A 22,911-nucleotide genomic window follows, 5' to 3' on the forward strand; every position below is an offset into this window, starting at 1 on the left:
CTATAATTCCAAGCAAACTCATCACCAAGCTCCGAGACCTGGTACTCATCACCTCTCTCTGCAACTGGATCCTTGACTTTCTGACCAACAGACTGCAATCAGTGAGGATAAGCAGCAACACCTCCGGCACGATTATCCTCAATACTGGTGCCCCTCAGCCCTCTCCTCTACTCCCAATATACTCATGACTGCATGGTCAGATTCTGCTCTAACTCCATCTACAAGTTTGTAGATGATACCACCGTGGTAGGCCGTATCTCAAATAACAATGAGTCGGAGTACAGGAAGGAGATAGAGAGCTGAGTGACATGGTGTCATGACAACAATCTTTCCCTCAATGTCAGCAAAACAAAAAAGCTGGTCATTGACTTCAGGAAAGGGGGCGGTGTACATGCACCTGTCTACGTCAATGGTGCTGAGGTTAAGAGGGTTGAGACCTTCAAGTTCTTAGGAGTGAACATCACCAACAGCCTATCCTGGTCCAACCATGTAGATGCCACAGCCAAGAAAGCTCACCAGTGCCTCTACTTCCTCAGGAGGCTAAAGAAATTCGGCATGTCATCTTTGACACTCACCAATTTTTATCGATGCACCATAGAAAGCATCCTATCTGGTTGCATCATGGCTTGGTATGGCAACTGCTCTGCCCAGGACCGCAAGAAACTGCAGAGAGTTGTGGACACAGCCCAGCGCATCACAGAAACCAGCCTCCCCTCCGTGAACTCTGTCTATACCTCTCGCTGTCTTGGTGAAGCAGCCAGCGTAATCAAAGACCCCACCCACCCCGGACATTCTCTCTTCCTCTTCCATCAGGCAGAAGATACAGGAGCCTGAGGGCACGTACCACCAGGCTTAAGGACAGCTTCTATCCCACGGTGATAAGACTATTGAACAGTTCCGTTATACGATGAGATGGACTCTTGAACTCACAATCTACCTTGTTTGACCTTGCACCTTATTGCCTACCGGCAATGCACTTCCCTGTAGCTGTGACACTTTACTCTGTATTCTGTTATTGTTTTTACCCTGTACTGCCTCAATGCACTGTTTAATGAATTGATCTGCATGAACGGTATGCAAGACAAGTTTTTCACTGTACCTCGGTACAAGTGACAATAATATACCAATACCAATCAGCATATCTGGGTTAAAATGGTATAGCCACTGCAGTCAATATAAGTTGTGTAGTGGGTCCAATTGTTCTGGATATTAACAAATCAAATTAAAATCTATGTTGCAACTTTGCATCAGGACCGATTGTCTACAGTACAGGAAGTATGAGGAAGGAATCTTCACTGGCAGTTTGAAGACCCTCATGGAATACACCGAAAAGCTGAAGGAGATGGTCACCTTTTACATGGGATGCAGCTATTCCTTTGAGAATGCAATACTCGAGGCCGGTATTCCAATCCGTAATGTTGAACAAGGGTGCAATGTCAGCATGTACAGGGTAGGGACACTTTACGTGTCTGCACCAATTGTCCCATTGTGTTTGTTGAGACTGTTTTTTTTTCATTGAGTATGAGAGTCAGAAAGTCATGTTGCAACTGTATTACACTTTTTTTGGGCTGCATTTAGAGTATTGCGTGCAATTCTGGTCACCTCACTGTAGGAAGGATGCTGAGGCTTTAGAGAGGGTGCATAAGAGGTTCACCGGGATGCTACCTGGATTAGAGGGCATGCGCTATCAGGAGAGGCTGGACAAACTTGAGCTTTTTTCTCTGGAGTGGCAGAAGCTGAGGGATGATCTGTTGGAAGTGTATAAAATTATGAGGGGCATAGATAGGGTGGACAAGCAATATCTTTTTCCCATTATTGAGCGATTCAATACTAGGGGGCATGCATTTAAGGTGAGAGGGGGTAGGATGTGAGGGGTACGTTTTTTACTGAGAGAGTGGTGGATGCCTGGAATGCGTTGCCTGATGGGGTGGTGGGGGCAAATTCATTGGGGGCTTTTAAGAGGGGCTTGGATGGGCACATGAATGAGAGGAAAATGGAGAGATATGGGCATTTTGTAGGTAGGAGGGATTAGCTATGTCAGCACAACGTTGTGGGCTGAAGGGCCTGTTCTGTGCTGTACTGTTCTATGTTCTATGAGTGTCAGAGGCTGAGGGGAGACCTGGTAGAAGTTTATAAGATTATGAGAGGCACAGATAGACGGTCAGAGTCTCTTTCCTAGGGTAGAAATGTCAAATACCAGAGGACATAGCTGTAAAGTGAGAGGGGGAAAGTTTAAAGGAGATGTGCAGGGTAAGTTTTGTTTTACACAGAGAGTGGTGGGTGCCTGGAAGCTCTGCCAGGGGTGGTGGTGGAGGCAGATACGACAGTAGCATTTAAGAGGCATTTAGACAGGCACATGAACATGAAGAGAATGCAGTCCCGTCCTGATGCAGGGTCTCGACCCGAAACACCGACAGTTCCTTTCCCCCTCCCACAGATGCTGCTCGACCTGCTGAGTTCCTCCAGAAGATTGTCTGTTGCTCCAGATTCCAGCATCGGCAGTCTCTTGTGTCTCCAAGGCAATGGAGGGATATGGATCCTATTCAGGCAGATGGGATTAGTTTCACTTGGCATCATGGCCAGCACAGACATCGTGGGCTGAAGGGCCTGTTCCTGTGCTGTGTTCCATGTTCTGTGAAGCAGCTTTTAAAGCCACTTCATAAAAGTTGTTGTTAAAGATTTGATATATAACCCCTTGTATCTGCTTCACTGTCTAATATAATCATGGCCAAACTATCTTGCCCTCAGTTCCACTTTTCCAGCCAACTCCAATAACCCTTGAATCCCCTGTGGTCCAAAAATCAGCCTTGAACTTGCAGCCTCCACAACTGTCTGGGGTGAAGAATTCCAATGGTTCATAACACTCTGACGCAAAGAATTTCTCCTCACCCCTTCCTTGAACTGGACGATCCTTTATCCTGAGGCACAAGGGATGGCAGGTGCTGGAATCTGGAGCAAGAAACAATCTGCTGCAAGAACTCAGTGGGTTGAGTACGATCTTTTGTCAATATTTTGGGTCGAAACCCTGCATCAGGACTGAGAGTGGAGGGGCGGGGTTTGGGGGGGATAGCCAGTATAAAGAACAGAGGGGGAGTGGTTAGACAGGGGCTGGAGGTGATTGGTGGACGGAGGAGGGGTGAAAGATGAGGGGCAGGTTGAGCCAGGTTTATCCTGAGACTTTCCCTTATGAGGGAAAACAGCCCCACAGCATTCACCCTCAGAATCTGATGTGTTTTAATAAGGTTCAGCTCTCACTCTTCTGTAGGGTTTAGGGCCACCCTTGGTCTGTCCTTGTAAGGTAATTCGTTCATCCAGTGTAGAGAAGGTTCACCCTGGTGGACTTACTGTGTACTGCCTCTAATAAAGTGTTTCTGATGTGACATTAAACTGAGACCTTGTCTCCTCCTCCTTGGGGTAAATAAAGTACCGCCTAGCATTATTTCGAAGAGCAAGAGAATTTTCCCCAGTGTCCTGGCCGACGTCTAGCCCTCAGACCCTTACCAGTCCTGATTATCTTGCTATTATTGTATTGCTGCTTGTGCAGGCTTGCTACACACCATATGGGCTGTTGCATATTCTACCTTACAACAAGATGCTGTAGAGGTACTTCATTGGTTGTATATCTCTCTGAAATGGATGAGAATAAATACAAGTCTCAACAATCTTCGCTTTCTTTTATCTCAGCCCAGGCTATAGGGAGAATTGACTAAAAACAGCCTGATGTCTACAAAAATATTGCTGAATTTTTTAATGATATCGTGTGCTGAAGGCTTGTCTAATGCTTCCAAAATCTCTTCATCTTCTTTCCATCCCTTCCCCCTCAAGACAAACATCCCGTGTGCCAGGGTCGGTGGTTTCCAGTGTAATACGGTGGTGTCGATGCGACCCATTCCTGTTGACAAGCTTGATGCAGTTGTGCAAATAACCCATCCCATGGCAGATGCTCACGGTGCACCTATACACATTGGCCATCCAGGTAACATCAGGGAGGTTGATTTTTCTCCAAGTGCACAAAGCAAACTGAGCACATTCGGTGCCGGGATCCAGTTCTGCTCTTAAATAGCATTGTGGCCAATTGGTATCAACTCCAGAAACCTGACATGCCCCTTTAACCTTTCATGCCTCAGAGTTATTACCAATCCACTGATCCCATTTAAATTATTGTTTGAACCTGTGTCTGTTTTTTGTGGGAGAGACTTCCACTACTCCAGCACCCATTGCGAGAAGAACTATTTCCAGTTTCTCATCCACGTGGACAGACTCTGATGCAGAGGTTGTGACAATTTGCCTTAGATCCCCAGACTCAGTAGTTGCCTGGAAATTCACCCTGCTTTACAGTGCTGAACATGCAGCATCAAAGTGTTAAGTCCTGTCCCAATCATCCCCCTTCTTAACTTTCTGTATTGCAAGTCTAGTTTATGTAATTCCGTCTCAGTAACTTAACCCTGATAAAATTCTAGTACATCCCTGCACACCCTGAAGAAGCAGTATCCATAAAGGTCCTGCTGTGGAATCACCAGAGCTTAGTATAGCTGGAGAAAATGTCCTGCTTTTTACCTCGGCTTACAACAGCTAACATTTTGGTTATTATTTGTGCTTAACCACTACACGACAGAGACTTTTTCCCAGGGTGACAATGGCTAACACGAGGGGACATAATTTTAAGGTGATTGGAGGAAGGTATAAGGGGGATGTCAGGGGTAATTTTTTTACACAGAGAGTGGTGGGTGCGTGGAACACACTGCCAGCAGAGGTTGTGGGGGCAGATATATTAGGGACACTTAAGAGACTCTTAGATAGACACATTAATGATAGAGAGATGGGAGGGAAGAGTTAACATTTGGGAGGGAAGAAATGGATAGATCTTAGAGCAGGATAAAATGTCGGCACAACATTGTGGGCCGAAGGGCCTGTACTGTGCTGTAATGTTCTATGTTCACCACATTTTGGTGATGTATGTACATGAACCGATAAAGCTCTTTGGCCTGCCAGATGTGGTCTCACCAGAGAGTGAATTCAGATCTGCTGCAGAGGTGGATGGTCTGACTGTTATCATAGAACATAGAACAGTACAGCACAGTACAGGCCCTTCGGCCCACAATGTTGTGCCGACCTTTAAACCTTGCCTAAGACTTTCTAACCCTTTCCTCCCACATATCCCTCTATTTTAAATTCCTCCATATGCTTATCTAGCAATCTCTTGAATTTGACCAATGTACCTGCCTCCACCACCACCCCAGGCAGCGCATTCCATGCCCCAACCACTCTTTGGGTAAAAAAAAAGTTCCTCTGATATCTCCCTTGAACTTCGCACCCATTACTTTAAAGCCATGCCTTCTTGTATTGAGCATTTGTGCCCTGGGAAAGAGGTGCTGGCTGTCCACTCTATCTATTCCTCTTAATATATTGTATACAAAATATCCTGATTGTGGGACCTGTCTCTCTGTGAATTCCCCCTCGCTGAGGGAGAGGTTTGCAGAGTTGATGGTGCCAAGTAGTTCTACCAGCAGGTGAAAACTCATCAAGGTTGTTGGAGGTAGAAGATCTCATGTTTGCTTCCTTCCTTGGTCTGCTACTGGTTGATTTTAATGTTTCTCCAATAAACACTCAACATCGGAACTAAAACTGGTTAAATTTTCCTCCCCCAGGATTAATCGGAATTGACGATTTGTCCACGCCGGACTTTGGGGATGCGGTTGAAGCTTGTCCTGGCGATGTCCCCGTCTTCTGGGCCTGTGGGTTTACAGGAGCAGAAGCCATCAGCAGCTTAAGTAAGACCAGAGAAGTGTGAGGAGAAATTGAGAATTCCTATGAAGCCAGCAAAACGGGCCAAACTCAAAGCAAGTTGGGATCCTTTACACCTGGGAGACAGATGGGGCTTCTGTGGAAGATGGTCCCTCTGATAGTACAGTGCTCCGTGGTACCGGAATGGGGTGCTAGTTTAAGACAGTAGTGGGACAGGGACTCTATGCTACACTTCAGTGAGCTAAACTTAATTCCTTCCCCACCCCTCCCTCAGCAGAACATGCAGTCGATGATGAAGCAAAAAGCTGGCTGCTGTCCTCAATAAACAAAAAGGGCTTCACAAACATACCAAGTGCTTTCTGTGGTGCGGACCTCCCCTTCTACCGAAGCCAGTTGTTGTCAGGCATGAGTTTGGAGTTGCTTGTCCCGCAGTGGTTGTGATGTCATTGTTGACGGGGCAACCCATCACATTATATCTTAGACAGTGAACCAGGAGGCATAGAACGTGGAACAGTACAGCACAGGATCAGGCCCTTCGGCCCACAATGTTGTGCTGAACTAATTAAACTAGTAATTAAATGCCCAACTAAACTAGTCCCGTCTGCCTGCACAATGCCCATATCCCTGCATTCTCTGCCTATGTAAGAACCTCTTAAACTCCTCTATTGTATCTGCCTCCTCTACCACCCCTGGCAGTGCACTCCAGGCACCCACCGCTCTCTGTGTGTAAACAAAAGACTTGCCCCACACACCTCCTTTGAACTTCCCCCCTCTCACCTTAAATGCATGCCCTCTGGTATTAGACATTTTGACCCTGGGGAAAAAGATACCGGCTGTCTACCCTATCTGTGCCTCTGATAAACTTATAAACTTCTATCAGGTCTCCCCTCAGCAAGAAGCATAATATTTTTAAACATTACAGGGAACTTGCATTTCTTATTAAAGTTGAAGTTAAAATATCATAACCTAAAAATATTTTAAAATCTATTACATTCCAAAATACTGAAGTGATAGAATTACTGCATCCTAGTTCCCCAGTACAATAAGATGGACTCTTGACCTGACAATCTACGTCGTTATGACCTTGCACCTTATTGTCTCCCTGCATTGCACTTTCTCTGTAACTGTAACACTTTAGTCTGCATTCTGTTATTGTTTTCCCTTGTACTACCTCAATGCACTGTGTAATGAATTGATCTGTATGAACGGTATGCGAGACAGGGTTTTCACTGTACCTCGGTACATGTGACAATAATAAACCAATTCCAATTCCAATTACATATAAGGAGATGTAGGGACAGAATGATCTGCCAGACAGCAAGTAGCTCTGGATCTTTATCATGGGTGAGGACAGTAGAGGTGACACAAGATGGGTGCAAGCAAGGTTTAGGTGAAGAGTGAAAGTATTGAGGAGCCATAGATTGAACAGTATAGGGAGAAGAACAAGTTGAGGCTAAACAAAGTGTTTTCACACAAGGGTTATTTAAGAGTGAGATTGTATCCATATAGCACCTTTCTCATCCTCTGAATGTCCCAGGCAGAGAGTTATGATTGAAGGGAACACACCATCAATTTGCAGCATCTTGATACATTGATGATGCTCATAAAAGAGTCTCCAGCATGTGTTTATATTGTAACTGCATTGTCCCTAGTAATCAATGAGGCAGAGACTGTCATCTTTCACAAGGGAATCAGATAACCGTTTCAAAAGAAAGAATATGAAAGAACCAGGAATAGTTCTGAAGTTGAAGATCTAACAGACACACATTGCAATTGATTCTAGTTGATGTAGTTTTAAATATATTTCATTTAGTATAGTGACCCTCACTCTAAATTTTACATAACATGATCTTGGTTAGCTTGGTATATTGCTCTTGTACTTTCTCTTCATTTTAGCAATTGTTTACTGTTTTTTGACATGGGGGAGGTCCCTGTCAATGTTCCTCAATGCTGGCTTCAGTCAATGAAGTTGAGTTGCTTAATGGAACAAAAAGCACTGGAAGAACTCAGCGAGTCAGGCAGCATCTGTGGAGGCAAAAGGTGTAAGTCGACATTTCGGGTTGAGACCCCACATCAGGACTGTTGCAGTCCAGTCCTGATACAGAGTCTTGACCTGAAATCCTACTTTGTAGCGTAGCGGTTAGCGCGACGCTATTACAGAGCCAGCGATCGGGGTTCGATTCCCGTCGCTGTCTGTAAGGAGTTTGTACGTTCTCCCCGTGTCTGCGTGGGTTTCCTCCGGGTGCTCCGGTTTCCTCCCATATTCCAAAGACGAACGGGTAGGTTAATTTGGGTTTAAGATGGTTGGCGCGGACTCGTTGGGCTGGAAGGGCCTGTTACCACGCTGCAAATAAAATCTTAAATTTTAAATTTTAGCCTCCACAGATGCTGCCTGACCCGCTGGGTTCTTCCAGCATTCTGATTATGTTGCAGGTTCCAGTTCCTACTGTATATTCTCTTTTGTCTTAGATGCCGAATGCATCATTGACTCTTGGCAGTAGCTGCAAACTGCAAATGTATCGTGAAAGTCAATATGAGGTTGGTTCTATTCCTAAGTTACGTAACTGGTCCAATTCCTCTTCCCTTCAGAATCCCCACTGGCTTTCACTCATGCTCCCGGCTGCATGTTCCTGACTGACCTGAGGAGTGAGAGGAAGGTGGCTAGTGATAGTGGCGGCAGTGTTGAAGCCCCTCAGGTCTTCTGCATCTCTGAGAACCCGCCCCATTACAGTGTGGCCTCCCTCACTGCAGTGGAGAAAATCAGGGCCCTGGATAGACTGATACAGCAAGATCCAGGTAAGTAGATGCTATTTTGTCCTATTTGTCCCACTGCTGTCTGGCAAGTGGTATCAGAGCATCCGGGCCAGAACTACTACAGTTTCCTCCCCCAGGCTGTCAGGCTCCTGAATACCCTGCAGGCAGTCTCAGACAAATGCCACGTCAAAAGTCCTGGTTTGCACAACGGCGTATAAGAACTTTGGCTGCTGCTGGACATGTTTATACACTTAGTGCAACACACTGAGTGCTGTATTTTCTTTGTCCAGCTCGGTTTAGCACTAACCCTGCACTCATTTTGTATCCTGTATATACCATTTTTGCACTATTTGTACTTGCACAATTTTTTTGTCTGTGTTTATTGTATGTCCTCTGTTCTATGTACGTCCTCTGTTGTGTGAGTCTGGGGGAAACGACATTTTGTTCCTCTGTGTGTCTTACAGCATATGGGTGAATGACTATTGTCATAAGGTATAACTTAAACTTGAACTTGAATAAACATGAGTGTCCCAGCCCAGGTCTAGATGTATAATCCGCCCAAGTGAGGGTTTGGGGGCTGGAGTTTTGTCAGGTGTCTGCAGCTGGATTCCAACCCAGCCTCCTCTGCACCCACCCCAACCCCACCACCATTGTGATGGCAGTGAGGGCAGAGAGAGTGTAAACCTTTCCCATACAATGGAAGATCCATTGCATCACAGAAACCTCCGCTACCTACTTCTGGTTCCCACCGTCAGCTGGGTCAATCTGTGTTTCTCTCAGTAGTCCTAGGATGCATTAATTCCCCACTTCCCAGCCCGACGCTCCTCCAGCCAACCTTGTGCAACCCTCCCCTTCCTCCACCACCCTAATGCAGATGGATTTCATAACTCCACCACCAATTAACCTTCACCAGACCTACCGGTGCTTCATTCAAGTCCTGCTTGCAGTGGACTAACTCACCCACACAACACCTGCAATTGAACGGTTCCCTTATACGATGAGATGGACTCTGACCTCACGATCTACCTTGTTGTGACCTTGCACCTTATTGCACTGCACTTTCTCTGCAGCTGTGACACTTTACTCTGTACTGTTATTGTTTTTACCTGAATTACATCAATGCACTCTGTACTAACTCAATGTAACTGCACTGTGTAATGAATTGACCTGTACGATCGGTATGCAAGACAAGTTTTTCACTATACCTTGGTACAAGTGACAATAATAAACCAATACCAATTACGTAGACCCTAAAATTGTATAAAACATTTCAAAGGCCACCATCAATCCTAATTTCATAGAAAGTCACAAAGAAATATTCAGACCAGAGGTAGATTTTAAAGGGTGTCTTGAAGAAAATGATAGAGATTTATGGAATGAGTTCCAGAGATTAGGAGCTTGGCAACTGAAGGTATGATTGTAGTGATGGTCACTTAATTTTGGGGATTATAGGAAAAAGAAGAGCACAGAGAGCTCAGATTCATTGACCTGTCATGTTACCCTGAGCTAACATGGGAGCTCAGAGCAGACATCCACAATGGAAAGTGTAGTGGCTGTAGAAGCTTAGTTTCTTAACTAAAAACGAGTACTATCTACAGGAGGTGCTGCCTCATGAAGGCAACATCTATCATCAAAGATCTCCCACCATCCGGGCCACGCCATCTTCTCACAGCTACCATTGGGCAGAAGGTACAGAAGCCTGAAGTTCCCACACCACCAGGTTCATGAACAGCGACTTCCCTTCAACCATTTGGTTCTTGAACCAACCTGCACAGCCCTAATCACTACCTCAGGATAGCAACACTATGACCACTTTGATCACGTTGCACTACAATGGACATTTTTTTTGTTCTAATTGTGTTCTTTCTTGTAAAAATTGTGTATAATTTATGTTTTTCTTGTGAATGTTGTCGATCTGATGCTATGTGCCTATGATGCTGCTGCAAGTAAGTTTTTCATTGCACCTGTGCAGAAGATACATGAGCCTGAGAGCACATTGTTATTGGTATTGGTTTATTATTGTCACTTGTACTGAGGTACAGTGAAAAACTTGTCTTGCATACCATTCGTACAGATCAATTCATTACAGTTATCAATTCATTCAATTCAATCCATTGAGGTAGTACAGAGAGCATTGAGGTAGTACACCACCAGGCTCAAGGACAGCTTCTATCCCACTGTGATAAGACTATTGAACGGTTCCCTATATAGATGAGATGGACTCTTGATTGACCTCACAATCTACCTTGTTTGACCTTGCACCTTATTGCCTACCTGCAATGCACTTCCCTGTAGCTGTGATACTTTACTCTGCATTCTGTTATTGTTTTTACCCTGTACTACCTCAAATGCACTGTGTAATGAATTGATCTGTATGAACGGTATGCAAGACAAATTTTTTACTGTACCTCGGTACAAGTGAACAATAAACCAATACTTATGCATTTGATAATAAACTTGACTTTGACTTTGACAACACTAATGTTGAATAGTTTGTATGCAGTTACAATTGTGGTACAAATCTGGGCCCGAGTAAAGCCCACACTGTAAAACAATACTTGCCCCTTTTCAACATGCAACTGCCAACAGGTTTGCTCTGTTTTGATAACTTGTATAACTGGACGGAATCAGTTGGAATCAGGACTTAATGCTGTGCGTTTCTCTCCTGGGCAGCTGACCGAAGGATCAAGCATTTGTTAATCAAAGACCAGCTACTGAAAGCCTCCCTCTCGTTGTCTCACGCAAAGTCTGTGCTCATAACCACTGGATTTCCAACCCACTTTAATCAGCAGCCCCCAGAGGAGACGGACGGTCCTCCAGGAGCCATTGCCATGGCAGCCATGCTGAAGGCCCAGAAGAAGAGCGTCGTCATAGTAACAGATCAAAGAGCCTTAGAGATGAACAAGAAGATCATTGAAGAGGCTGTTGAAGAAGGTGCTTTCTTTATTTTATTTGAAAGTTTCCAGAAAGCGAGGATTAATGATTTGCAATGGGTTCTAACACACTGATTTCTTCTGAATGAGGCACTGCCTGGGGAGGTGGAGGAGCCAGATTCAATCACAACATTTAAAAGATGTCTAGACAAGCATTGAATCGCCAAAGCACAGAAGGCCATGGATTTAATGTGGGCAAACGGAACTAGTGTAGATAGATGCAATGGTCAGCACGGATATGGTGGGCCGAAGGGCTCATTTCTGTGCTGTACGAATCTATGACTCTAGGAAATAGTTTCCTTTTCTTTGTTAATCCCTCCATTTAACTTTAAAGAAACAGTGCAGGTGTATGCATTGAGTGGTCTGCAGGTGGGGTTAACCTCTCTTTTCTGTGCCTTACCTGTCTTTTTCCAGTCATCTTTCCCATCTATTGTCCTGAAGGAAGGGAAGATCTTCATTGATTCTTCACGCACAAGCCTGTGACCAAGAATAACGGCAGGGTAGTCTGTTTCTAAGGGATGTCTCTCTTACACACATACACACACACACAGCAAGACATACAAACGTACGTACACATATACACAGAAAGATACAGACAGACAGACACAAAAACTCACACAGACATGCACATATACAGTGAAAGACACACAAACACACACAGACATATAGAGACACACAAACACATACAGAAATACAGAGAGAGAGAGACACACACACACACAGAAATACACACTCTCAGACACAGCGAGAGAGAGAGAGACACACACACACAGAAATACGCACTCTCAGACACAGCGAGAGAGAGACACACATACACACACACACTGAGACACACAGACACTGAGGGTTAGACCACTGCTCAGTTTAATGGGACATCGATAGGTTGGGGGATACTTTTAATGCAGGGGAAGAAGGCCATGTGTGGCTGTGCACACAGACATCCTTGTCTGAAGACCAAGCGATGGATGTGAGGTTTGCAGGGTGGGTAGGTGAAGCTTGGATCATTACTGGTTTCTCTCTCTTTTATTTCTAACCTTGTCCAGTTGTAACCTGTGTTCTGAAAACAGGCTGATTTTCCATTCCTGCCAACTGGAAGAACCCATTCACCACGTCAGCCTCAACACCCAGAAGCATTTGAATCGCAGAGAGAACCATAGGTCCTACCGCAGCAGAACTGCCTTGATTATATCAGAGTCTCTCCCTGCTTTCATGCTTCTAATGTTTAGAATTAGACAGTACACGCTGCCTTTGATCTGTCATAGCTTACATTTTATTTGGGATACAGACACATTGGTAATACCTGCATTTATTGTCCACCTGAGGGGGCAGTTAAGAGTCAACCTCATTGGTTGATCTGGGCCTGATTGGGCAAGAATGGTGCAATTCCTCCCCCGAAGAGCATTGGTGAATCAGGTGGATTTTAATGACAGCCAGGGATTTTCATGGTTTCTTTAATTCCAGATTTAATTAATTCTTGAATTTAAATTTCCTGGATGCCTTGGTGGGACTTGAACTCGTGCCTTTAGTTCAGTGGTGCAGATCTTGGTTGTTCCTGCAGTAACGTAGCCACTGTGAGTGATATTTTGTGCATTTCCAGTACTTTATACCAACCTCCTCTTTCTCCTCTTAGGAGTAATAAAAGCTCCTGTGCCTGTTGTTAGCTACCAGGATGATGGCGAGGATTCACCCCTGCTGTTCCTCTGCTATGATGGCAACCCCCAGTTTCCAAGGTACGTTCAGACTGTTCTACATGGATCAGGAGTCAACAGTACATTGTGTATCAATAGCATTAGAGTTGCTCTGCAGTGGGACATCATCAATAAAACTGTTCAGTTCTGGTCACCTCATTATAAGAAGGATGTGGAAGCTTTAGAGAGGGTGCAGAGGAGATTTACCAAGATATTGCCTGGATTGGAGAGCATATCTTACGAGGATGGGTTGAGCGAGCTGGGGCTTTTCTCTTTGGAGAGAAGGAGGATGAGAGGTGACTTGATAGAGGTGTACAAGATGATAAGAGGCATAGATCAAGTGGACAGTCAGAGACTTTTTCCCAGGGCGACAATGGCTAACACGAGGGGACATAATTTTAAGGTGATTGGAGGAAGGTATAAGGGGGATGTCAGGGGTAAGTTTTTTTACACAGAGGGTGGTGGGTGTGAGGAACGCACTGCCTGCAGAGGTTGTGGGGGCAGATACATTAGGGACATTTAAGAGACTCTTAGATAGACACATGAATGATAGAGAAGTGGAGGGCTATGTGGGAGGGAAGGGTTAGATAGATCTTAGATCTATCTAAGATAGAGCAGGATAAAATGTCGGCACAACATTGTGGGCCGAAGGGCCTGTACTGTGCTGTCGTGTTCTATATTCTATGTTCTATCAACAGGAATCTGTAGAAGTGGGTACAATTATGTTTAAAAGACATTTGGACAGGTACATGCACAAAATAGACTGAGAGGGATATGGGCCAAATGCAGGCAAATGGGACAAGCTCAGAAGGGTACCTTGGTTGGCATGGACGAGTTGGGCCAAAGGGCCTGTTTCCGTGCTGTATAACTCGATGACTCTTTGACTCGAACACTGGGGAGTAATTGGTAAATTGGTTTATTATTGTCACATGTACTAAGATACAGTGAAAAACTTTGTTTGGCATGCCGTCCATATAGATCATTTCGTTACACAGTGCATTGAGGTAGTACAAGGGAAAACAATAACAGAATGCAGAATAAAGTGTTACAGTTACAGAGAAAGTGCAGTGCAGGCAGACAATAAGGTGCAAGGTCATAACGAGGAGATAGTGAGGTCAAGAGTCCATCTTATCGTACTAGGGGACCATTCAATAGTCTTATAACAGCGGGATAGAAGCTGTCCTTGAGCCTGGTGGTACGTGCTTTCAGGCTTTTGTATCTTCTGCCCGATGGGAGGGGGGAGAAGAGAGAATATCCGGGGTGGGTGGGGTCTTTGATTATGCTGGCTGCTTTACCGAGTCCATGGAGGGGAGGCTGGTTTCTGTGATGTGCTGGGCTGTGTCCACAACTCTCTCCAGTTTCTTACAGTCCCGGGCAGAGCAGTTGCCATACCCAGCTGGCAGGGGAGGGAGTGGGGGGAAGGGGGAGTTTTGTTGGTCCCTGTACAATAGGACATCCATCAAACTAGGGCTTTGTGTGCAATGGGATGCCATTAATAGTCAGGTGGCAGGACGGGGTCCTATCAACCAAACTAAGATTCCTTGTACAATGGAGTGCCATCAGTAAAAAAAAAATGTGGAGGGGGGGTGGTTCCTGTACTATAGGACTAGGGATTTCTGTACCTTGGTGCACACCCAGGGTTTGTTGCACAGTCTCCCAGCCCGGATTAAATGCTAATGTCACTGGGCATGACTTAGAAACTTAAATATTAGCATAACGCTATTACAGCGCCGGTGACCTGGGTTCAATTCCGGCTGCTGTCTGTAAGGAGTTTGTACGTTCTCCCAGTGACTGTGTGGGTTTCCTCCGGGTGCTCCGGTTTCCTCCCACATTCCAAAGACACACAGGTTAGGAAGTTGTGGGCATGCTATGTTGGCGCCGGAAGCGTGGCGACACTTGCGGGCTGCCCCCAGAACATTCTACGCAAAAGATGTATTTCACTGTGTGTTTTGATGTGCATGTGACTAATAAAGAAATCTCATCTTATAAATAAAAGTGGGTTACAAATTGTGGGCATGTGGATGTGGCCGTTAACAGATTAATGAGTGATCTTCACAATTCTGTTTTTACATGGTTAGGTTTGACCATCTTATAGCCATAGAGCGTGCAGGTATGGCCGCAGATGGTAATTACTACAATGTAAGGAAAGTGAATATCAAGCACTTGGTGGATCCCATTGACAAACTGTTCCTGACAGCAGAAAACATCCCCGGAATCGTCACAACCGGTAAGCGCAAGATTGTCCTGAGCTCTGGATCGTCATCATTCCATAGCATGTAGACCAGCCACCAGAGAGTAGGATGGGTCTCCATATTTGTCCACTGGCTTGGACCCAATGGGCCAAATTCTCTGCTGTGGTGCCTTTCAGTGTTTGCTACAAAACCATGCTCTGGGGAGAAGGACGTGTCAGGAGGGGGTTGGAATACTCGTTGCTTGTCTGGGTGGGTGGGTGAAGCCAAAAGAACATCGTAGAAACCCAACTCCATCCTGGAGCGAGCTGCTTGCTGGATGAGGTTCCCAATCACTGGACTCTGTACCTAAGTTCAAGTTCAAGGTATTAATGCCTTGAAAATTAACTTTTTGCAGCAACATCACAGCACATTACAGGCATGATAAACATGTTAACATAAGCTTAAATTAACAGAAATTATACACAACAAAGTAAACATAACCACACTACCATAGAACCATAGAACAATTCAGCACAATACAGGCCCTTCGGCCCACCATGTTGTGCTGCCCTTCAAACCACACCTAAGACTATCTAACCCCTTCCTCCCACATATCCCTTAAATTCCTCCATATGCTTATCTAACAATCTCTTGAACTTGTCCAATGTATCAGCCTCCACCACCACCGCAGGCAGCGCATTCCATGCACCAACCACTCTCTGGGTGAAAAACCTCCCTCTGACATCACCCTTGAACTTCCCACCCAATACCTTAAAGCCATGTCCTCTTGTTTTGAGCATTGGCGCCCTGGGAAAGAGGCGCTGGCTGTCCACTCTATCTATTCCTCTCAATATCTTGTATACCTCTATCATGTCTCCCCTCATCCTCCTTCTCTCCAATGAGAACAGCCCTAGCTCCCTTAGTCTCTCCTCATAATCCATACTCTCTAATCCAGGCAGCATCCTGGTAAGTCTCCTCTGCACTCTTTTCAACACCTCCACATCCTTCCTATAATGAGGCGACCAGAACTGGACACAGTACTCCAAGTGTGGCTTAACCACTACTGCAAGTCAAGAGAGAGTCAGTGTTGGGGTTTTTCAGGTGGGTTCAAGAACCTGATGGCAGTGGGGAAGAAGCTGTTGTTGAACCCTGAGGTGTGGGTCTTCAGGCTCCTGTACCTCCTGCCTGATGGCAGCATCGAGAAGAGGGCACAGCCCGGATGGTGGAGGGTCCCTGATGATGGATGTCACCTTCCTGAGACACTCTATGCCTCTGGTAGACGTCCTCGATGGTGGGGAGAGCTGTATGGAGTCCGAATGCTTTCCACTGTACACCTGTAGAAGTTTATAAGAGTTTTTCACGACCTACCAAATCTCCTTAAACTTCCAAGAAAGTAGAGAATGCTAGCATGCTGCCTTCATGGTTACATCTATGTGCTGTGCCCAGGATAGATCCCAACAGCTGCAATCAATGCAAACTGCAGGATGCAGTGGAGCAACTCACCAAGATTAGATTAACAACATCTTCCTCCCCTGAGCCCTTAACTCAGCAGGGCAAGAGCATCAATGTCTTGGACACACTATGTCCTAACTTGGATCCTTCTTACTGTTCCTCCCTCACCTATTGCACCAAATCTGGGAATACTGCCAATGTAAGGGTAATGTTCTAGAGCATGTAGATATCAAGAGAGAGAATGTGGTGGAGCTGTTAGAAAATATTAGGACTGATAAGTCCCCGGGGCCTGACGGAATATTCCCCAGGCTGCTTCGCGAGGCGAGGGAGGAGATTGCTGAACTGTTGGCTAGGATCTTTGAGTCCTCGTTGTCCATGGGAATGGTACCGGAGGATTGGAGGGTGGCGAATGTTGTCCCCTTATTCAAAAAAGGTAGTAGGGATAGTCCAGGGAATTACAGACCGGTGAGCCTTACGTCTGTGGTGGGTAAGCTGTTGGAAAGGATCCTAAGCTTCTTCTTCCCCCATTCCCCATTTCTCATTTCTATTTCCCTTTCCTTGGAGCAGACTCGATGGGCCGAATGGCCTGCTTCTGCTCCCTTGTCTTGTGATCTTGTGATTCTATGAGCATTTGGAGAAACATGGACTGATTAGGGACAGCCAGCATGGCTTTGTGAAGGGAAGATCTTGCCTCACAAGCCTGATAGGGTTCTTTGAGGAGGTGACCAGGAAGATTGATGAGGGTAGTGTAGTAGATGTGGTCTACATGGATTTTAGTAAGGCGTTTGACAAGGTTCCACGTAGTAGGCTTCTTCAGAAGGTCAGAGGCCAAGGGACCCAGGGAGGCTTGGCCGTGTGGATTCAGAATTGGCTTGCCTGTAGAAAGCAGAGGGTTGTGATGCATTCGGATTGGAGGGCTGTGACTAGTGGTGTCCCGCAGGGATCGATTCTGGGACCTCTACTTTTCATGATATTTATTAATGACTTAGATGAGGGGGTGGAAGGGTGGGTTAGCAAGTTTGCAGATGACACAAAGATTGGTGGTGTTGTGGATAGTGTGGAGGGCTGTCGAAGCTTATAGAGGGATATTGATAGGATGCAGAGCTGGGCTGAGAAGTGGCAGATGGAGTTCAATCCGGAGAAGTGTGAGGTGGTACACTTTGGAAGGACTAACTTCAAGGCGGAGTACAAGGTTAATGGCAGGATTCTGTGTAGTGTGGAGGAGCAGAGAGATCTGGGGGTTCATATCCACAGATCACTGAAAGTTGCCTCACAGGTGGATAGGATAGTTAAGAAAGCTTATGGGATGTTAGGTTTCATAAACTTTGGGATCGAGTTTAAGAGCCGCAAAGTAATGAGGCAGCTTTACAAAACTCTGGTTAGACCACACTTGGAGTACTGTGTCCAATTCTGGTCACCTCATTGTAGGAAGGATGTGGAGGCGTTGGAAAGGGTGCAGAGGAGATTTACCAGGATGCTGCTTGGATTAGAGAGTATGGATTATGAGGAGAGATTAAAGGAGCTAGGGCTTTACTCATTGGAGAGAAGGAGGATGAGGGGAGACATGATAGAGGTATACAAAATAATAAGAGGAATAGATCGATTGGCAGCCAGCGCCTCTTTCCCAGAGCACCAATGCTCAATACAAGAGGGCATGGCTTTAAGGTAATGGGTGGGAAGTTCAAGGGAGATGTCAGAGGGAGGTTTTTCATCTAGAGAGTGGTTGGTGCATGGAATGTGCTGCCTGGGGTGGTGGTGGTGGAGGATGATACGTTGGTTAAGTTCAAGAGATTGTTAGATAAGCATATGGAGGAATTTAAAATAGGGGGATATGTGGGAGGAAGGGGTTAGATAGTCTTAGGAGTGGTTTGAAGGTCAGCACAACATTGTGGGCCAAAGGGCCTGTATTGTGCTGTATTGTTCTATGGCTCTGTGGTTGATCTTGGAACTCCTGAGGAAAGCAGTGGGGAGGTGCTGGCCACCTTATAGCAATCCTTGCAGAATGTGTTGTGGATCCATAGCCCACGACCTAAGTGGTACTGGCCCCCTCTCATGATGTCCCTGTGCTCAGCTCACTGAGAAACTCCCAAACGTCTGCAGAGCTCATCCTGATCATAGGTGCAATCTTGGCTTACATCAGGTGCTATTTTGTCTCTTTGTCCAACAGGTATCGGTGATGGAGGGAACGAACTGGGAATGGGAAAGGTGAAAGAGGCCGTCAAAAGATGCATTCCCAATGGGGACCTGATAGCTTGTGACGTCAGTGCGGACTTTACAGTCGTTGCAGGTGGGTTTAACTGGTCTTCAATTGAACGAAGGATTGATTGTTTTTTTTATTACTATTGTCACATGCAGTGTTGTTATTGTCACACGAAGTCACATACAGATACAGTGAAAAGCTTTTGCTTGTGTGCCATCCAGACAGATCATTCCATACATCAGAACATTGAGGTAGTGAGAAGAAAACAGAATGCAGAATAGTGTTACAGTTACAGAGAAAGTGAAGTGCAAGCAGACAAATAAAGTGCAAGGGCCACGATGAGGTAGATTGGGAGATCGAGAGTTGATCTTTTAGCGTATGAGAGGTCCGTTTAAGAGTCTGAAGGAATGATCATTGGGAAACTTGTGTTAGGTGCTAGGCAGAGGCTAGGAAGATTTGCCAAAACAAATCTTCTACTCCCAGCTTGAAGTAGGCAAACATAAAAGAGGCGGACAACAGAAGAGATTCAAAGACGTCGTACAAGCCAACATGAAGAAATGTAACATCGACGTCAACAATTGGGCAACCAGTGCCAAGGACAGGAAACTCTGGCAAACCATCATCCGAGAAGGAACAGCAACTTTCGAAGCCGACAGATGTGTGGAATTAGAGGAAAAGAGAAGAAAATGGAAAGAGAGGCTGCAACACCCAAAGCCCGATCTGCCGTCTGGAACTACCTGTCCTGAATGCGGAAGAACTTTCAGAGCCAAGATTGGACTCATAAGCCACTTGAGAGCCCATAAATAGATCAACAGGATGAAGACCATCATCCTTGACCTCGAGGGATAGCCATGAAGACATCAAGGTAGTGAAAAGAAAACAGAATGCAGAATACAGTGTTGCAGTTACAGAGAAAGTGCAGTGCAGGCAGACAAATAAAGTGCAAGGGCCACGATGAGGTAGATTGGGAGATCGAGAGTTGATCTGTTAGCGTATGAGAGGTCCATTTAAGAGTCTGAAGGAATGATCATTAGGAATCTTGTGTCAGGTGCCAGGCAGAGTGTAGGTTCCAGAGTCTTGTGAAGTTGAGTCCAGACTATCTGTGATTTAGTGAAGGTGAAGACTGGTTAGATGCTGGAGAGATCCAGGACTTTTGTGGGATTGCATTTGTGTTGATTTTTCTCCTCGTTGAATTCACCTGAAGTTGACATAATCCACCCAAAAGATGGCAGGACTTTAAGCACAATTTACCTTCAGCCGATCTTTCCCTTTAACTCAGCTTTGGAATTCTGCCGTAAGTTGAAACGTTTTTGAGCCGTCCACAGCTGAGTTTCATCTGAGGCTGTTGAATGTGAAGTTCTACAAACTGACCTTAGTTCCTCCCTGCTCACGACTCCCATGTCCGCAGAGAGCCCCAGACAATCTGCGGTGATGGTGCAAGGGGAGAGGTGGTTATTTTGATGTCACTTGCAGACAATTCTTGTCCACCATGATGTTTGTGGCCCCCGTTCATGGAGGAACTGGAAGGTTGAAGTCTGCTTCTGCGTCAAGTAAAGAGGCCCAATCTTACCATGCCCAATGCCAGAGGATTCAAAGTATCTAATATTATTTCAGTGCTTGCTCCCAACCACCCCAAACTCCCTTCCCAACCAAAGTGCTGATGTCCTGGGACCACCTGATTCCATGTCTGCCCGATTTATTCTTCCAATCACCTCTCCAACCAACCTAAGATCCCACCACCTGCAGCCCCTGATCCAAATATGGATCTCCGACATCCAATCTGACCTCAAAACACCAATCTCTCTCTCTGACTGATTTCCACACTGGCCCGATCCTTCATCACTTGCCCCCACAACCACGCTCACCCCCACCGCCCCCCTACCCTGCCAAGGTCTGGAGGGCAACTGATCTCATTTGCTAGCTCCACATTGATACAGATACAGGAGCCTGAAAGCACGTACCACCAGGCTCAAGGGCAGCTTCTATCCCACTGTGATAAGATTATTGAACGGTTCCCTAACACGATGAGAAGTACTCTGATCTCACGATCTACCTTGTTGTGACCTTGCACCTTATTGCACTGCACTTTCTCTGTGGCTGTGACACTTTACTCTGTACTGTTATTGTTTTTACCTGTACTACATCAATGCACTCTGTACTAACTCAACGTAACTGCACTGTGTAGTGTATTGACCTGTACGATCAGTATGCAAGACAAATTTTTCATTGTACATCGGTACAAGTGACAATAATAAACCGATACCAATACAATGCAAGTGGAACACAGGCGTGAGCTTGCAAATGTCTGCACTGTCGAGTATGATGCCCTGAGCCCTGTGAATGATAGAGAATTGCAGGTGAATTGAGGGTGCTTATCACAATCTAGTCAGGAACCCCACCCTCTCCCACAGAACTGCTTATCACTCCTGAGCAGGCGCTGTACAGTCTTAAGCCAACGCCCGCAAAATTGAGTGCAAACAAATGACCTTTGGGGAGTTTCTGTGGATTCTCCCTGTTTGTGTTCTCCAAAGAAGCTCTAAAAATGAAGCTCCACATTTTGGGCAAAAGGACACGAATGGGCACAGTTCCAAAACTTTGTAGAATCCAACTTTCTAAAAAAAGAGTAACTGACTAATGTAACTAGCAAACATTTCTCTATTTCACTTACAAGCCCTTTTCACAAATCCGGTTTCTCAAGGGTGTGAGATTGACTTTGTGATTAAAAAGACACATTTTGTGATAATCTTGCTTCCAGCTGCATTTATTGAATGTCACCAAACAACTACCCTGAGATATATCAAGGCCTTTTTTTTTAAACAGGAAAAGGTTTTTTTAAAATGGGCTGAGTCCAGAGTCTCTACCTCCATAGGTTTAGACACTGCGAGTGCTCGTTCACCAGACGAAGGGAGACTCTCGTTAACCTCTCTCTAAGCCTCATTTGGAGTACTTAAAGATTTGCGAGGCACGTTTTTGTTTTTATGGAGAGTAGGTGCCTGGAACATGCTGCCAGGGGAGGTGGGGGAAGCAGATACGATAACAATGTTTAAGAAGCATTCAGATAGATTCATGAACAGGCAGGGGATAGAGGGAGACACGTTGTGCAGGCAGATGGTATTAGTTTAGAATGGCATCATGGTCGGTGCAGACACCATGGGCCGAGGGCCTGTTCCTGTGCTGTTCTATGTTCTATGGTCTATTTTAATCTGTAAGGGAGCAGTGGGATTGCAGCCTGAACAGCAAAAAATTAGTTTATTATTGTCACATGTGCCGAGGTACAGTGAAAAACTTTGTTTTGCATGCCATCCATACAGATCATTTCATTACAACAGTGCATCAAGGTAGAAAGCTCACCAGCGCCTCTACTTCCTCAGGAGGCTAAAGAAATTTGGCATGTCCCCTTTGACACTCACCAACTTTTATCGATGCACCATAGAAAGCATCCTATCTGGATACATCACGGCTTAGTACGGCAACTGCTCTGCCCAGGACCACAAGAAGCTGCAGAGAGTTGTGGACACAGCCCAGCACATCACGGAAACCAGCCTTCGCTCCATGGACTCTATACCTCTCGCTGCCTTGGTGAAGCAGCCAGCATGATCAAAGACCCCACCCACCCGGGTCATTCTCTCTTCTCCCCCTCTCCCATCAGGCAGAAGATACAGGAGCCTGAGGGCACGTACCACCAGGCTCAAGGACAGCTTCTATCCCACTGTGATAAGACTATTGAACAGTTCCCTTATACGATGAGATGGACTCTTGACCTCACAATCTACCTTGTTATGACCTTGCACCTTATTGTCTACCTGCAATGCACTTCCCTGTAGCTGTGACACTTTACTCTGTATTCTGTTGTTATTTTTACCCTGTACTACCTCAATGCACTGTGTAACGAATTGACCTGTATGAACGGCATGCAAGACAAGTTTTTCCACTGTACCTCGGTACAAGTGACAATAATAAATCAATAC

General features: G+C 45.6%; 1 protein-coding gene across 3 annotated transcripts in view; it reads left to right on the forward strand.

The window, feature by feature from the left end:
• dglucy (D-glutamate cyclase) overlaps positions 1 to 22,911 on the forward strand; it is a 48,054-nt gene that overhangs the window by 19,920 nt on the left and 5,223 nt on the right. For 2 of the 3 annotated variants that reach the window (XM_052011983.1, XM_052011993.1), the window contains exons 4-11: positions 1,252 to 1,450; positions 3,826 to 3,976; positions 5,649 to 5,771; positions 8,335 to 8,541; positions 11,173 to 11,433; positions 13,063 to 13,162; positions 15,199 to 15,347; positions 18,911 to 19,030. In XM_052011983.1, coding sequence (XP_051867943.1) covers positions 1,252 to 1,450; positions 3,826 to 3,976; positions 5,649 to 5,771; positions 8,335 to 8,541; positions 11,173 to 11,433; positions 13,063 to 13,162; positions 15,199 to 15,347; positions 18,911 to 19,030 — 1,310 coding nt within the window. The remainder of the gene's footprint in view (positions 1 to 1,251; positions 1,451 to 3,825; positions 3,977 to 5,648; positions 5,772 to 8,334; positions 8,542 to 11,172; positions 11,434 to 13,062; positions 13,163 to 15,198; positions 15,348 to 18,910; positions 19,031 to 22,911) is intronic. The other variant, XM_052012000.1, reaches the window with a different exon arrangement.

This window comes from Pristis pectinata, chromosome 1 (assembly GCF_009764475.1).
Source record: "Pristis pectinata isolate sPriPec2 chromosome 1, sPriPec2.1.pri, whole genome shotgun sequence".
Classification (NCBI taxonomy): Eukaryota; Metazoa; Chordata; class Chondrichthyes; order Rhinopristiformes; family Pristidae; genus Pristis; species Pristis pectinata.